This window comes from Danio rerio, chromosome 3 (genome assembly GCF_052040795.2).
Source record: "Danio rerio strain M-AB ecotype USA chromosome 3, GRCz13ab, whole genome shotgun sequence".
Taxonomy (NCBI): domain Eukaryota; kingdom Metazoa; phylum Chordata; class Actinopteri; order Cypriniformes; family Danionidae; genus Danio; species Danio rerio.
The window spans coordinates 21,696,471-21,715,623 of NC_141023.1; the positions used below are offsets into that span (position 1 = coordinate 21,696,471).

The 19,153-nt window shown below is 31.2% G+C and overlaps 1 protein-coding gene across 6 annotated transcripts in view; it reads left to right on the forward strand.

The window, feature by feature from the left end:
- The window catches only part of scn4ab (sodium channel, voltage-gated, type IV, alpha, b), a 72,034-nt gene that overhangs the window by 15,255 nt on the left and 37,626 nt on the right, over positions 1 to 19,153 (forward strand). For 2 of the 6 annotated variants that reach the window (XM_087243024.1, NM_001045065.2), the window contains exons 1-5: positions 12,285 to 12,438; positions 14,711 to 15,035; positions 15,152 to 15,270; positions 15,925 to 16,014; positions 17,390 to 17,518. In XM_087243024.1, coding sequence (XP_087099150.1) covers positions 12,338 to 12,438; positions 14,711 to 15,035; positions 15,152 to 15,270; positions 15,925 to 16,014; positions 17,390 to 17,518 — 764 coding nt within the window. In that variant the 5' untranslated portion in view covers positions 12,285 to 12,337. Of the gene's footprint in view, positions 1 to 12,284; positions 12,439 to 14,710; positions 15,036 to 15,151; positions 15,283 to 15,922; positions 16,015 to 17,389; positions 17,519 to 19,153 lie in introns of those variants that run through there. The other 4 variants (XM_087243023.1, XM_087243026.1, XM_087243027.1 and 1 more) reach the window with 4 other exon arrangements.

Genomic DNA, 19,153 nt, shown 5'->3' on the forward strand with positions numbered 1-19,153 from the left:
AACATACAGTATAATGTGACATATTTTAATGTAATAATTTTTCTACTTTTATATAAAAGGCCCATTTCTTTTAAAAATAAAGCAGTTCTTGTGAACTTTTTATTCTTTAAAATTGTAAATACAAATATAACTGGGTTATAAATATTTTTGTAGCCCTTTGTGTTATATATTTTATATATTTCTTAATACAGTATTTATTTTAAATATATAGGAGGTCGCATTACTCCTGTGCTTAAGGCACTTCACTGGCTTCCTATTAGTTTTAGAGTCAAGCACCGCTATATATTCAAGATCTTTTATGTAGTCACTCGTGTTGCCGGTCTCTGAGGTCTTCTGGCAAAGAACTTTTAGCCATCCCCTGAACTCATCCTAAGACAAAAAGTGACCATGCTTTTTGTGTTGTGGCCCCAAGGCTCTGCAACTCTCTTCCTTTACCACTAAGAAATCTGGGATCAGTTGAACTTTTTAAAAAGCATGTAAAGACATGTCTTTTTGGACAAGCTTTAATTGACAGTATTAGTTTTTCTGTACTTGTATTTTTAACTATTTTTAATATGTTTTCTTTCATTGATATGTGTTCTTTTACCTGTTTTCTAGTTTTCTCTCATCATAAAGCACTTTGTGACTCAATGTCTGGGACAGTTGCTATATTAATAAACCTTTACTTACTTTATATATATAAATTATATAAATTAAATATATTTATTAAATTTTAAGATATTAATATTTTATTATTATTAGTTTAAAAATTTTTTTTTTGTTTTTGTGTGTACATTTTAATACAGTTATAACTGCTCAAACCAAAATCAGAACGTTCTTGTGAATTTTTATTCTTCAGAATAGTAAATACAAAATAAATAAATTATTAAATCATTAAAGATTATAAATAATCTTGTAGCCGTTTGTGTTTTGTAGAATATTTATTAAATAAATATTTTTATTAGTACATTGATTATAAAAAATCATCAAATATATTTATTATTGTTTAAGATATTAATATTTATTATTATTAGTTAAATATTTTTATTATATTGACAGTTTTTATGCTCAAATCAAAGTCAGAATATTTTAATGTTATATTTATTCTAATTTTTATATAATAGTCTGAATTCTTAAAAAAAGGAGATGTTCTATAATAGTATAGTAAATAAAAAAAGTATCTAAATTATTAAATCATTAAAGATTATAAATATTCCTGCGGCCTTTTGGGTTTTATGTAATATTCGTTTAATAAATAATGTGTTGATACAATATTTAATAAAAAATATAAAAAATATATACATTTATTATATTTATTAAAGTTTAAGATATTCATATTTTATTATTATTCATTTAAAATGTATTTTGTTGTTTTATTTACCTTTTAATACATTTGTTTGTGCTTATATTGCATTTTTTATAGGGGTTTTTAATCAGAACAATTTGATGAATTTGATGAATATGCAATGAAAATGTTTGCGCAAACATGATTTGTTCCGGATGTTCTTTTAAGCTTTATATTCTTAATATTTAATATTTATTAAATTATTACAAATTAAACTTAATATTATTTAGTATTAAAATATATATTAATTTAATATTTAATTGTAGCCTGTTGTATTGTTAGTAATAAAATAAAAAATCTAATGAACCAATAAATGAATAACAAATAAATAAATAAGTAAATAAAAAAAAACATGTGCTGGATAAGTTGGCGGTTCATTCTGCTGTGGCGGCCCCTGATTAATAAAGGGACTAAGCCAAAAAGAAAATGAATAAATAAATTAATATTAATACATATGTTATATATATAGATTAAATATATATATATATATATGTATATTTATTTAAGTCACAATAATGTAAGATAATAAAACCAAATTTAATAAAACAAAATTATAATTTTATTAATGTAAAAAAATAAATAGAAAAATATCAAATCAAAATATTTCACAGACATTACTGTGGCAGAGAGTATTTATATTAATAGAAATTATTATGTAATATTGATAGAAATAGTATGTAGTATTCATAGACACTGAAATATAATGAAAAACAATAACAAATAATTTATGACATAAATATGATCCGAGAGACTCGGAAGTGGTCTAATTGTCTCTCACGGTCAGAACCACTGCAGATTGGAGTAGTGAAGCTCAATAGTTGTGGGAAAACATCAGTCATCATCCATCTCTGGCAGACGAGATGAAAAATAGCCTGACAGGAGCGTGTTTGGAGGAGGGAACAGTTGAGGTGGCTTGAAGTCCAGTACATGTAACCCAATCTAACCGGTTTACAGACCCCTCAAGGCCCTGTCCCAAATGGAGCACTTGATGTGCATTTGCAGTCTGAGAAGTCCACTCTAGACTGCAGAGCGTCCCATTTGACATTTCAGCTTTCAGAAGGGCATTGTGTGTCCTTGATGTGGCTTTTACCAAGCCCATACCGATGCTGTCTGTGTCTGCGTGTGTTTGTGTGTGCATGTGTGTGTGTGGTGCAGAAGGGGTCAGGGTGGCCGAAAAATCTTTCAGCTTGTTTAGTCAGTCTGTTGTTTACAATGTGAGGTCAGATAAACATTGTCAGATGCAGTTCTGGCCGTTTCTAGAATTAAAGAACTAAATGTCTTTAGTTTATAGACTATTTTGTACCATTTATAGGTATTAGTATTTTTATTTAAGCACATGAAATTGATCAAATTTAAATGAAACATTTATACTGTTCTGATGACTAAAGTTAAAGTTTCAGCAGTTTTGTGCTTGTCATTTTAGTAGATTTTTGTAAATTTGACTGTTGAGTCGTAATATTAAATATTTATACATTTTATTTTAAATTTTCATTTCATGGAATAATTTGTGCCTTGAAAACTAACCTTTTTATTAGTTAACATTTGTTTTAGTAAATGAGTAATACAAATATTTTATGCTTGTATAGCTATAATAATAATAATAATAATAATAATAATTTATTCATTCATTCATTTTCTTTTCAGCTTAGTCCCTTTATTAAACTTTGGTCGCCACAGCGGAATGAACCGCCAACTTATCCAGCACATGTTTCACGCAACGGATGCCCTTCCAGCCGCAACCCATCTCTGGGAAAATAATAATTATATGATAATTGTAATTGGTAGTAGTAATGGCATTATGGTTGTTATTTAATAAATTAATAGCCTTAAACCAATAAAAATCATTGTAGTGTTAATAAACTAAATATTTATTATTTATTAATATTAATAATATAGTTTTTTTATATTATTGCTATTATTATTACTATTACTATTATTATTATTATTATTATTATTATTATTATTATTATTGCTGGTCAGTGATTAAATTTTTTTTTATTATTATATGTTTTTTAAAATAAAGGAATAACGGCATATTATTACACATTATTATTATCATTATTATTATTATTATTAATTTATTATTATTATTATTCATTATTATTATTATTATTATTATTATTATTATTATTGCTGGGCAGTGGTAAAATAAAAATAAGTTTAAAATAAGTTTTTAATTAAAAAAAAAACATTCCTTAAATTTAAATTGAAAATGAATTAAGGCTTACATCATTAAAAATGGGTTAATTATTTTAAATTATTGTTATTTATAATTTTTTTTATACTAATATTATTAATTATAAATGATTTATTTTATTATTGCCGGGCAGCGATGACATTTTTAAAATACTACTTTATGAAACTTTTTTTTTGTTTTCCTTATTTATTTAATAAATGATAAAGGCTTAAATCAATAAAATCACATAAGTTTTAATGAATTAAATATTTATTATTATTATTATTATTATTATTATTATTATTATTATTATTATTAATACTGCACAGCGATGTAAAAAAAAATCTCATTAAAAATGCTGCTGTATAAACAAAAGTGCTAAAATAATGCAGAGAGTGCACCAAAGCACATCAAATGATCGGTAATTGAAAGGAAAAAAAAATATGTATATGTTTAATAATTATATATATATATATATATATATATATATATATATATATATATATATATATATATATATACACACACATATATATATATATATATATGTGTGTGTGTGTGTGTGTGTGTGTGTGTGTGTGTATATATATATATATATATATATATATATATATATACACACACACACACATATATATATATATATATATATATATATATATATATATATATATATATATATATATATATATATATATATATATATATACACACACACACACAACTGAAGTCAGAATTATTTGCCCCCTTTGAATTTTTTTCTTCTTTTTTTCAGTATTTTCCAAATGATGTTTAACAGAGCAAGGAAACTTTTGCAGTATGTCTGATAATATTTTTTTCTTCTGGAAAAAGTCTTATTTGTTTTATTTTGGCTAAAATAAAAGCAGTTTTTAATTTTTTTTAAACCATTTTAAGGTCAAAAATTTTAGCCCCTTTAAGCTATATCTTTTCTCGATAATCTACAGAACAAACCATCGTTATACAATAATTTGCCTAATTACCCTAACCTGCCTAGTTTACCTAATTAACCTAGTTAAGCCTTTAAATGTCACTTTAAGCTGTATAGAAGTGTCTTGAAAAAATATTTAGTAAAATATTATTTACTGTCATCATGGCAAAGATAAAATAAATCCATTATTAGAAATGAGTTATTAAAACTATTATGATTAGAAATGTGTTGAAAAAAAATCTTCTCTCTATTAAACAAAAAATTAGGGAAAAAATAAACTAGCGGTCTACTAATTCAGGGGGGCTATATATAGCCTACATATACTCTTTTTTTTTTATTTTTTTTATTCCTTTTCAATTACTGATCCTTTTATGCGCCTTGGTCCACTCTACATTATTTTAGCACTTTTGTTTATACAGCAGCATTTTAATGAGATTATTTTTTACATTGCTGCACATTAATAATAATAATAATAATAATAATAATAATAATAATAATAGGTCTATAATCTATAGCAAAACATGCCTTTTTCTGCTAAATGTTTACATTAATTGAGTTTGTTTAATATATTTCCATTAAATTGGAAACTAACTTTCAAAATAATGTAAAGAAAAAAAATATATAAATATAAAATACAAATAAAAAAATACAAAATAACTTGACTGAGATCTTAATTTCCCCTTTAAGTCATATGTTCTTTATGGGCCATATGTTACAAATAGGACTGGATTCATTATTTTACAATTATGTCTAAGGTGTTGCAGGTAAATATAAACCCATCCCCTGATATTGCTATTTTTAGATTTGGTCCCAGTTTAATTCTAAACAACTTGATATTTTGGCCTTTATCTCTATATTAGATAGGCGTTGTATTCTACTTCACTGGAAATCAAATAACCTCCCAACTACATCCCAATGGCTTGTGGATACTAAGCATTTAGTTAGCATTCAGTTAGAAAAAGTAAGATGCTCTGGGAAAACTTTTTTTTTTTTTTAAATTGGCGATGATTTATAACTTACTCCAACTCTCTTTACATCATGCCTTCCATTTAATACATGCACTCTCCTTCCTTTTTAATTATTTATTTCTTGGTGATTTAAATTTTGTTTGTTTTTAACTATAATTATCTTATACTGTTTAATTGTAAATATTTACTTTCAACATTGACAATGTGTCTGAACATTGGATTGCGATTGGATGTCTGCAGTCAGTTGGTTGTAATTTTCTGTACACTTTTATTACTCCTGTTTAAATTTTTCTTTTCACCTCAGTATTTTTTGTTTAGTTGTTTTCTCTATTTTATTATTATATTTTTTTCTTCTTTTTAAAAAAAACAACAACAAAGATAAAGACATGCAACTATTAAAAAAATTAAACATAGAATTGTGTTGAACAGAAATTGGGGAAAAAATATACAGAAGGGCTAATACTTCGGACTTCAACTTCAAAAGAGAGAAAATGATACAGACAGTTTGTTCTGGGTTGTTTATGTTTGTAGGAAGTTTTTAAAAAAATTTCTTTTATGGAGGATAAAAGCGCGCCACAGAAAGCTAGTGCAGTGGGCGTGGAGGAATTCGGCCGGAGGCGGGGCTTGTTTATCACCGCAAAGTAAGAGAGCAGGAATGAGTAGAGTCACCAGTAACCCGATACCGTACGGCTGATGGCTTGCAGCAGCTGCTGAGGAGCCACATGAGTCCTCCCGACTTCAGCCACCGCCACTCTGAATCACAGCAAAATTCATTAAATTCATTTAGCGCAATTCCAAGAACCCAAACACCTGTTTGTCAGAGGGTGACAGTTATATGAATCACCATCCGGCATTCCCTACATAATAAGCCTCATTAGAGCCTTGTAGGTTTGTAGCGCATGCCTGTCAGAACAGGTGAGTCTGTGTTATGTAAGTGCAGATTGACCCAAGCTCGCCTTTGGCTCCTGATCAGCGCTTTAAGGAGTGACATAAACACAGGACTCAACACCCGGCACAGGGAACAGTGGGCAGATAGCAAAGTGTGTCAGAAGAGATCCATGTAGTTTCATTTAATGATTGGGAAAATATCTGAATTTGAATTTATTAAATGGGATAGTGGGCGGTGGTGGAGCAGTGGGTAGCGATGTCACCTCAGAGCAAGAAGATTGCTGGTTCGAGCCTCAGCTGGGTCAGTTGGCATTTCTGTGTGGAGTTTGCATGTTCTCTTCGTGTTCGCATGGGTTTCCTCCGGGTGCTCCGGTTTCCCACATAGTCCAAAGACATGCGCTATAGATGAATTGAATAAACTAAATTGGCCATAGTGTATATGTGTGAATGTGAATGCATGGGTGTTTCCCATTGATAGGTTTCAGCTGGAAGGGCATCCGCTGCATAAAACATATGCTTTTCATATATATATATATGCATAACATATATAAATGAACATATGCGTTTAATTCTGCTGTGGTGACCCCTGATTAATAGGGACTAAGCCGAAAAGAAAATGAATGAATAATAGGAATAGGCCCTTGAGATGAACCATCTCATTTTCTAGGGGTCCCTACGAAGTACATAAATTAAACAGAGTACAACACATCATAGCAAACATACATCTAAACAAAACAAACAAACAAGCTGCACACTTCACCTGAAACACTTCCTGCAGTCTAAAGCCTAAACAAACAAAAACATTTAAACAAATGTACAAACAATTTGATATACAAATAAATAATAAGCATTTAAATTATAACCAATATAATAACATTTACAAGTTGTTTCCAAAAAAAGATGATATAGTCCTGAGAAGACTAAATTTCATAATTGATCTAAAGGAAGAAGGGAGATCATTCCAAAAGGAGCTTTATATTGAAAGAACCTACAGCAACTTTCTGTTGTATTCTTGAAACAAAAAAGTAATTCTGTTGCATATGTGGAAGAGAATATAAAGAGATAAATGGAACAAAAAAATGCTTTAAATAAGAAGGGTAACTAAAATAAACACATTTAAAATGAAACAAATACCAGTGAAATTGTCTACGGCACCCAGGTTAAAGAAAACCAAGAGATTCCGATATAGTTTTTTTTTTTTTTTAAAAACAAGCTTTACCAGATGCCTTTTTTTATGATAAGCAATAATAAATTTGTATTAAAATTAAATACTTGAATATATATATATATATTTTTTTTTTAATGCTAATTTTATAACAATATTTATAAAACTGGATTAACTTACAGTTTAAATCCAAGTTTTTAAATAAATACTTTGTAGTAAAATAGTATGGTAAGCACAAAAAAGTGTGGTTATGATCACCATCCGACAAGCTAATCCTGCAAAGACTAGTGCTTTACATGCCACTAAAATGCACAGTTGAATATAAAAATGAGGCAAATGACTGCAAAAAAGGTCCACTTTTTCAGAAAAAAGACCCCTTTCTCCTTTCAAGGCTGGCTACGGGGATGACACAATCAATAATAGGGAAAGTTAATTGAGAAAATGAAATAAAAATAATTAATAGAACTATAAAGAGAACCTAAGCACTGATATGACTTTTTAATTATAAAAATCAATGTGGGGTTTAAAAGATATATGCAATATATCATATTTTAGGAGCACAGGATACATACTGTACATACATACATATTGACATAAGAACACAAAATAGATGATATGATATTTATTTGATAGTGAATGGTACTGTGCTGTGTATTTATTTAGACATTAAAATAATGCAAAATACATCAGTATATCTCTGTTGCAGAAACATGGACATTCATAGAAATGCCTATGAGCAAAACAGCTCAATCTGCTTTGTTGTGTTGCAATGATAATGCATTAACCGGCCCAGCCCTAATTATTATATAACTATTAAAATAAAATAACAAAACTTTTATTTATGGTTGTCTTTTCGCTGATAAACCATAGAGCTTTTACTCTAGTGAAAAAAAAAAAAAAAAAACTTGTAGGGAAACTACTCTATTGAAACAATTGCCTTTTGTTTACATGTAAATATTTAATGTGAAAATATTGATGAAAATATTCTCCTGGCATTATATCTTAGACCTGCATATGTTTTATTGATAAAATAATGATGCATAATAACTGTTTTCTGTGAATATATTTTATTCTATATGAATTTATATATATTATATATGCAATATATTATATATACATTATGTTGCAAAGCTGATTTTCAGCATCTTTAATCTCTAGTGTCACTTGGTCTTTTAGAAATAATTAATTCTAAATCTGACATAAACAGCACATTGCTCTCATGAACATGCACAATATACTGACACTGAGGAGAAGAAACTGTTGAACAAAGTCATTGTTTTTCACTTTGTTCATGTAATTCTTCTTGGCTCCACAGAGGCAAACCAATAATCTTGGAGCAAGTCTCGACTAAGCTTTGATTTCGGGTTTTGGAATTTCGATTTTATTTCAACACTGTTGGTCTGAAATTGACGCTTTGTAACCCGACTTTAGCAAAGGCAGCCAGTCAAATTGTGCCTTGTTGTTTTCAGAATTACTTGTATGCATTTAATGTTATTGTTAATAGACTACATCTAAACATGGACAGCTTGGCTAAAACAAGGTTAAATTTGGGCTGTCAGTAAAAATCTGATAGACGTCTAAGAATATCCCAAAACTACACTAGTTGTCAAATTGACAGATTAGTCAGACTTTATAGTCATTCATTTCTGTTTATTTGATGACTAGTCTGATTTTGGCCTGTTCTTAGATGTCTATTAGATTTTTACTGATTTACCCTTTGTTTTAGCCAAGACAACCATGTTTAGATGTCTATTAGACATCTTTTAGACTTCTTTTAAATAAAAAAAAAGGTTGCTGGGTGTGTCTGTATCAGTGTATCAGATGGTCAGTATGCAATAATTTGCTGTAAACCTTCAGAATGTAAATAGGAATGTGTTTTCTATGGTAGTCAGCGCTTCCCTGATAACGCAGCTTCTGGGAAGTTAACAGTGGTTTTTTCATGACCTACGTTCATATGCAGTGAGTCACTGAGGATTTAGCCAGTGCGTGGAGTTTACAAGAAACATTTAAATGGTGCTACTTGACTAGCGCTGACGCAATAACAAGAACAAATCAAAACAGCAGCGTACTACTGTACGTCTCTCAGAAATGAATGCTTGACATATGCCGATCATATGCTCAGACTCATCAGAAAGTGCTTTCAGGAATCAGACTTGACCAGATATCTTTATTTAGTTTTAATACTTTTGTATGACTAATATTTATATATTTACACTGTTAAAGGAACTTGAAGTTGTAATTGTATGTTGTTATAATCACACTCTCAACTACAGTTTTTAATCAGTCAAATGGTTGTAATGTGCTATTTACAAGACTATTGTGCTGTTTTAGATTTGTGCCAGTATGTTTTATGTAGCATAATCTAACAATGTCAGATTGTTTTTTCCCCTTTCATATTTAGAAATTATACAATCTGCTACTGTATAAATCACCAACTCAATATAGTGTGTGGTGCTCCTTTGTGTGGATCATGGTTAAAGAGCAGTTGTTACCTCTAATATGAAATCACTGCAGATTTAGCCTGTAATAAAGCGTATCAACTTTCTCACACAGCCATTTACAGTATACATCAAACCCGAAATTATTATTCAATTATTATTATTTTTCAATATTTTTTTATATAAAATATTTTTTATTCATAAAAAATGTTAAAAATAATATATATATATATATATATATATATATATATATATATATATATATATATATATATATATATATATATATATATATTATTTATTATTTTTTTTTTAATAACAGAAACCTGTATTAAAAAACAGCCAATTTGCTTGTAAATAAATCAAAATTGGCCATGGAAAAGCCTTATTGGTGCATCATATAGCCTCATTTTTAGTCTTTAGTTTAATAAAATAATATCTCAGTATTAACATTTGAAAATGTTAGAATTGTGTCAATGTCTAAATATTCATGGACCTGACTGTAGCTGCATCAATTACATCTCTAAAAAGTACAGGTGTTAAAGGCTATCTTGAGCATGTCATTGCTGCAGCCTGTAGCTTGATGACGTACTGAATCAGGTCCAATATGTAGTGGATGGTGTGTGGTGTAGACAACCCAGTGAACATGTCCTCAATAGATACTGTATGTAGTGGATGTGTATGCGCCGGCGGTTGCTTCTAGAAACGAGAATGATTTTTTACTAATTTGTAAACTACCCATTATATTGTCTGTTATTAACATCTACACCCAACCCTAAACCCAACCTTCATAGTAGCATGGGCATTACCTTAGTGGGTATTACAATGTCCACTACGTATTGCACCTGATCCAGTACATTTTGGTTATCTTGAGCAAGTTCAGTATTGGGTTTTGGATGCTACTTTAAAAATACCTTTAAATTTGCAGTTTCCTATAGCTTGTTATTCATAGGTGCGAGTAAAAAAAAAAAAAAAAAAAGTATAAAATTTCAAGAGTTCACACTTAGCTAATGATTGATTATATTAAGTGTTTGGCATGCTGTCCCAGGAGACTCATAAGCTCATAAGATCTGAGCTCATAAGATCATCGAGCCCAGGGCTTCCTCCAGTTTGCAGGGCGAGAGAGAAGTTTGAACTCAGGTAGGTCTCGCAAACTGCCCTGCTATTTATGGCTAATAACAAATTAGGGATTTCTACAGAGAGATATACTGCTAATTAAGAGCTCGTCCATGGGGCTAATTTGGTTTGGTTCCACCTATGTCGAAAGTTTTTGTACTATGGGATGAAACCGGGGAAAACGGGGGAACCCACGTGAGCACAGGGAGAAGGGGTAAACTCCGTACAGAAACATTGACTGGCCTTTTAGAGACTTGGACCAGTGACGTTATTGCTGTGAGGCAACTGTGTTAACCACTGGGCTGCCATGCCACCCTGTCAAGGAAAATAAAGGAGGAGCAGGGGTGGAAAGGGGGATTCTTCAAGACGAAGATGACCGAGGTAAGGAATTCTGATCTTTTATAATGAGTTAGGAATCATCCGATTGGTGAATCATGCATTAGCTAATGCGGGACCAGCTGTGATCAATCGTAACCATGTGATCCTTTTGAAATTAGTTTATAAATAAACTTCACTTATTATCAGGGCGGAGATCAAACTCTCATAATGCATTTTGAAAGTGAAAATAAAGATAAGTGAACTGTCTCAGTGGAAACTTCTGGAACTGTTTGATGTATTGAACGTATTTTACATTGATAAATTTATACCCGACTACTGTTTTTCTGTTTTACAGTTGTTTTGACACAGTCTGCATTGCATAAAGTGCTTTGAAAAATTAAGGGTGGAATGAACAGATTTAGATACAAAACCTTTTGATTAATTGCTACATATACAAATATTATCTGGGCGGCATGGTGGCTCAGCTAGTACTGTCTCCTCACAGCAAGAAGGTCGCTGGTTCGAGTCCTGGCTTGGCCAATTGGCATTTCTGTGTGGAGTTCTTGTCATGTTGGCGTGGGTTTCCTCCAGGTGCTTTGGCTTGTGGCTGCAAAGGCATCCGCTGTGTAAAACATATGCTGTAAAAGTTGGCCGTTCATTCCGCTGCGATGACCCCTGATAAATAAGAGACTAAGCCAAAGGAATATGAACGAGTGAATGAACAGATATTTTCTCTGCTGCACAACCCTGTTTTCCTCAAACTGTGGTGATCACATAAGACAGTCTGGGCTAAAGTCTTCAGTGGAAACTTGCTCAATTGTGGACAACCCAGTGAACATGCCCTCAATCGATTCTTTGTCTTCCAAATTGTGTTGTTACTCTGAAGGGGCAGGGTCTTAAAAAAGCATCCCACAAACTTCTGAGCATGCAGAAATGTTCTTCAGTTTGTGGAAAGCTTTTACAGTAACTGTCTGGAGAAACTGAGAAGCGCAGCCATGAAGCCAAAGATCAACCTGATAGATTTTTGGAGAAAGAACCGATCTGCTCACCCAAGCAGAGCTAAGAAAACCAAACAAAAACTATCGCCTCGACAACTGTAAGTTTGAAAGCTAAGAAAGGTTGCTGGATCTATAAACATGACTTCATTTTTTTGTGCTACTTAACCAGACTTGGGTTTGTTGCTGATGATGCTGCAATAGTAGTGCTGTAAAATAGTATATGTTTTGGTAAAGTGATGTTTTTCGGTTCTTGTTTTCTGCTACTTTTCGAAAAAATATCCTATACTAGTGTGTCAGACCTTATTACTTTTAATGTGTCATTTGTATCTCACAATTGCATGAAACAGTCATATCACATTTAAAATATATGATAATGATATGTCTCTTTAGAAAACATTATTTCTCTTTTTATCCTTGTGCAATAGACCCAATCCTAGAACGCAAAAGCTCTCTAAATATTTTTTTGGTGTAATTTATATATCAAATTACATACAGTTGTGCTTAAAAATTTGTTTGCATACTTCTTACATAATCTGTTAAAATGTGAAGAATTTAAACAAAATAACAGAGATCATACGAAATGCATGTTATTTATTTTATTTACCACTCTCCTGAGTTAGACATTTTAGATAAAGCATGCTTGCATATAGATGACATTATAAGAACATATCTGGAATTATTCAAATAACCCCCTGCAGAAGTTTTCGTAGGTTTTTGAGCTGTGTGTGTTTAACTGAAGATTCTTTGGTTATTCGGCATCTTCTGCAGATTTTAAGCCTTTGCATGAGTAACTGTATGATTGTTTGATCCGTCTTTTCACACTGAGGATTACTGAGAAACTCCCAACACACTGATGCACCAGAAAGAAACATGGAGGCATTAAGAGCTGAGGGGAGTGAAAACAACAAAACAGGATGAAGATGTTCAAATTGTCTTATTTGGTTGAAATATCTTTTTTTTTTTCTTTGAGTACTGCTGTTTTGAAAATAAACAAAGTAAGTAAGTTACCTTGAGCTTCAGATTCCCTTCTCAGCTCTCAATGCCTCGTGTTTCCTTTTGGAGCATCAGTGAGTGTTTAAACTTTTTAATAATTGTGTTTGACTCACTCTTTTGTCCTCAGCATGAAAACAATCATACAGTCAGTGCTGAATTAAAACCAAAGGGTGTGTAAACTTTTGCAATTGATTATTTTTGATAATTTCAGCAGTTTATTTATTTATTTTTTTTGTCTTGTTAATTGTTTTATTTGTCTTTTAAGTTAATTATTTCTAAAATGTTTTACTCAGTACGGACAGTACTAAAAAAAAAATAAAAAAATGCATTTTGCATGATCTTTCTTATTTTGTTTAAATTCTTAACATTTAGCAGATTCTGCAAGGCACATGGAAACTTTTAAGCTCTATATATTTAAAATTATATATTTTTTATTTAATGCATTATGTGTTATCAATATTATTTTAATTTACTTTAATGACTATATCAATTTGCACATTTATTTAATCATCTTTGTACATATATATATATATATATATATATATATATATATATATATATATATATATATATATATATATATATATATATATATTATTTCTTTTATAGTAATGTATCTATTTATTTATGTTTGTTTGTTTGTTTGTTTGCTTTCAAATTTCTTTAGCACATTTTTGTGCCTTCCTGTGGGTCCCTATATCCCAGTTTAGAAACATCTGTATTTCTGAACATAAAAAATACTTTACAATGTTATAAACAGTTAAACATTAATGTAATATAATGCATTTTTAATCTGTCAGTGAAGACAGATCATAATAAATCGAAATAAATGCATTTTTTCATATAAATTACCTAATAACCCTAACACTTCATGGTTTTTCCCTATTGGTAGAAATGCATTCTGAATGGATGCTGAATTCATACCTCGATGTGAATAATCATATATAAAGTGAAAACTTTGATTGCTATGCAGTGTTAATTTTGTTAGTGAAAATTGATTGAAACTTGACAGGTCTGTTGCACCAGCACAAGGTCTGATCAGCTCAACTAATGAGTGATCAACAGAATGCAGCGGATTATACCACAAATGTGTTTTTCATTTTTCTGACTACATTTTTGTCACAATTTATTAATGGCATTGTGCTGTTGATTCATGACATTGACAGATCAGAGTACACACATTCATAATTTTCAGTCACATTGCTAGTGCAGAGGACCTCTCAATTCAAGCCAGGAGTTGATTCAAGCCATAGGCATTTTTGCCCCCTTTTTTAATCGGCAAAATTAACACTGTGACTACGGCTAAGATATAATGATTTTAAAAAGTCTTTTTTTTAACACCACTGTACACCTGTCCTCTTCTGTCTGTGTCTGCAGGGCGCAGCTGAGAGACCCCGAAGTGGTGGCAGCCCTCGTCCAGCAGAATGTCAAGATGGCGCGTCTGCTCCCTCCCACAGGCACCGATGTGTTTCGGCCCCTCACTTTGGAGTCGCTCGCTGAGATTGATCGGCGGATGGCAGAGGAAGCCGCCGAGCAGGAGCGCATGAAGGAGCAGAATGTCAAGGTGGCCGAGGAGGATCTGCCCAAACCCACCAGTGATCTGGAAGCTGGGAAAGTCCTGCCGTTTATCTATGGAGACCCTCCACCAAATCTCCTCAATGTTCCTATTGAAGAGTTGGATCCGTACTACAAAGCACAAAAAGTAAAAAGCAGCACACACTTACACATGCAGTCTGTAAATATGTTCAAATATGGGTTATCAGAATAATGGTTACCCGCTCATGTGGTATTTTTTGTACCTTTTTTTCTGTTTCGCAGACGTTCATCGTTATAGACAAAAAGAACACGATATACAGATTCAACACTGAACCAGCCTGTTACTGTCTGAGTCCCTTCAACCCTGTTCGACGAGCTGCCATAAGAATACTCATACACTCATATCCTATTCAGTATAACCCATGTGTGTGCGAATAGATGTAACAATGCTCTTCATGTTTTTTCATTTTCATGTACACTACAAAAGTTTAGGGTCAGTTTTATTATTATATTTTTTTTAAAGAAAATTATTCTGTTCATCAAGGCGCCATTTATTAAATGTAAAAAAAAAAAAAAGTTAAATGGTTAAATATTTATCAAAATTTTAAATAACTGCTTGATTGAAATTATTATTCCAGTCATTATTGCTTTTATTACTATTATTACCATTAATAATAATAATATTAATTATAGTAATAATAATTAATATTATTATTATTAGAGTGATTTCTGAAGGATCGTGTGACTCAAGACTGGAGACATTGAGCTGAAAATTCATCTTTAAAATCAATGGAATAAATGATTATGTTAAATTATAAATTACTTTTAAACAGTTATTTTATAGTGAAATAACATTTCACATATTTGATTAAATAAATGCAGCCTTGGTGAGCAGCTTAAATTTATTTTAAAACGTTTAAATATCGTAATGACCCCAAACTTTTGACCGGTAGTGTATGACTTAACAATTCAGGTTTATTTGTAAAGCTCTGGCTTTTTGGTTTTATTAGGAGCCACATATCATTCCTTCTTTGTTTTCCTTCACTTCACAACAAATTGTTTAGCTTAGTCATCATGCTAACCATCCTGACAAACTGTGTGTTCATGGCGATGAGCGACCCTCCAGGCTGGAGCAAAATATTAGAGTAAGAGCTGCACCATCTCTCCTAAATATACCATCCATACATTCATCCATCCATACACACATGCATACATGCATACATACCTACAGTGTATCAGCATATATAAGTACACCCCTCAAAAATCTATCTTTTAACTTCATATTTTTAATAGGAAGCTATACAATCATATATTTGTGCATATACATTACATTAGTCAGTACTGAAGACAAAACAAAAGAACTTACGATGATGGTCCAAAAACTAGTACATCCAAATTTATGTTATAGAAAAATATTAAATACAAATAAAAAAAGGAAAATATAAGACAAACAAAACAATTGAAAAATGTAATTGAAAAACTTGTTTCATTCGCAACATTTTTCTGGAATTGTAATATCTTTCAATTTCTAAATATGTTTGGTGACTAAAATATTATTTTAATAAATATATCTGTATAATAAATCTGTTTTGTTTAAATGCACCAAAATGCATTGCCTATATTCACTGAGAAATGGATACAAATATACATTTTGAAAATGAGGGAGTCCTCAGTTATGCTGAGCACTGTGCATATATACATAACCACTTATCCTTACTCTTTTTTTGATTCAGATATATACTTAAACGTCCATGTGCTTTTATTATAGAATTGTTGCAAACTGCTGTCTCATTCAGCTTTGCATTTGAGTTTAAAAAAGTGTATAACGATACAGTTTTATACTTGCATCAGGTTACAATATTATTGTGATTTTAAATATATTTGATATTCCACAATGTATTGCAGTTTATTACTGCTTTTCCAACAGGCAACATCTGTTCTAACTAAACAGAAATGTGTTTCAGTTTGTTTAACTCGCTTCAATTTTATTGCTGCAATGTAAAATGGTCGACAAACTGACCAACACCTTAATGAAAAATTGCCATAAATGTTGTATGCATGTGATCTTGATTTTGCTAATTCACTGCATGCTGAAGGTGATCAAGCTCACAAAATAAAACTCAAGTTCAAAACCACCATCTAGTACACTGTAAGGTAAATGATTTAAATATTCAACCAAAAAGTATAATGAAATATTGGTAATATATAGAAATATATAGAGTTGTATCAATATAATATTGCAGTATAAAATATTGCAATACTATGCTGTATTTCCTCCCACACCAAATTGGTTGTATGTTCATAAAGTGGTTGTGTTTGAATTAATAAACAAGTCATACTGTATCATTTGAAAGATAGAGTTATTTAGTTACTATGGAGGAGTGGTGGGCAGGCATGGCCTGTTATATATGATATTTTGTGAAGCTTTTGAAATAAGTGCACGAACAGTTAGCTAATTAACATTCTGAACTGAATGAGACATGTTTACAGACTTTTATCATGTTATTTGAATCCCTACAGGTACGTTTTCACTGGCATCTACACCTTTGAGGCAATGGTAAAGGTTCTGTCCAGAGGTTTCTGCATTGGCGATTTCACATTCCTACGAGACCCGTGGAACTGGCTTGATTTCATGGTCATCAGCATGGCGTGAGTGTGACACTGAATAAATATCACTTGAAACATCTTTTTATGGCTCTAAATTTACTAACAGATGCTTTATCTAAATACAGAGTGTTGCATTATTAATGGTTAGTTCAACCAAAAATGAACGTTTTGCTATTAATGACTCACTTCCAAGTCGTTTTAATCACATTTGTTCATCTTTAGAACACAAATTAAGATATTTTAGATGAAATATGATGCACTTCCAATGGTGAAATGGTATTATTATTGTTGTATTACTATTATTATAATGGTGCCATAGTAAATGTACACCCTGATGACCTTACGAAGAAGAGAACACATTGGCAAACAAACATTTTTAATTATTGTTATGATTTTTTTTTTTTTTGGTGCACAGAAATGTTTTTGGAGCCTAATATAATTACAGTTGAAGTCTCATTAAATGTTTTAAGTTCCGGACTTTGAAGGTCTCAGGACCACTGCTGTCCATAAAGGGTCAGATAGCTCTCGGATTTCATCTAAAATACTTTAAATACTTGTGTTTTGAAGATGAGCAAAAGTCTCTAGATTAGAACAACATGAGGGTGAATAGTTAAAAACAGAATTTTCATTTTTAAGTGAGCTATAACCCTGTAAGTTAAATGCAATTGGGTAGTTCTGAAGAGAACTGGAAGTGTTTACAACTTTATTTTTAACTGCAGATTCCATAATCAGATGCATTTTCCAGATACTCAGCATAGTGTGTGTCTAATCAGTTTTTGCTCTGTCAGGCTATGTGGCACATGAGTTGGCAAACGCATTAGACTCTGAAGCATTGTGAAAATACCCGCTCTGATGTGAGAGGTCAAAAGTCAGTGTGTTTACACCTTTGCCACTGAACACAATGAGGCTGGCCTTAACCCCCTCAGCTTCTCCATATGCCCCCTCGAAAGTGCACCCTCACCTCCCTTTACTATTAGAGCCTGGCTGAATGAAAATGTTTATCCACTTGTAAAGCAGGATCACTTATCATGTCTATTTTTAGCAGCAAATCTCAGCTTCGCACTTTAGTGTGATTGTAGTATTGAAGGACTTTTAAGGTCCTGGTTGACCTTTACTGCTGCATTCCCTCTGCTGTTTTCTTCTATACCAATACCTGAATGTGTTTTATATGCACATGTGTAAGTACATATCAGAGGTGCCCAAACCTGCATCTTGAGGGCCACTGTCCTGTAAAGGTCAGCTTCAACCTTAAGAAAACACATTATCCAGCTGATCAAGGTCTTCAAGACCATTAAAAACAACCAGTTGGAGCTACCCTCTTTGAAAAGTGAATTCTAAATGTACAGTTTAAAGTCTATGAACACCATTTTAAGTAGCATTTGACAGACACTTATGCAAAGGGATTTAGATTGCATTAGATTTTTGTTAGTTCATGCTTTTGCTGGGAATCAAAACCAAGATCTTTTTTTTCCATTCTTGCTAATATTTTTTCATGATTTATCGAGAAGGATGAGCTTTGTTTTATGATAAACTATCTAGTAAGTGGAATGATTTACATGTAGAACTTCAAAAGAAAAAAAAAGTGCTGCTTGAAAAATATAATTGATGAACATTTTTGTCATGTTTGGTTCAATCTGGTGGATTTACAACTTAAAACACTCATAAATATTGTGTTTT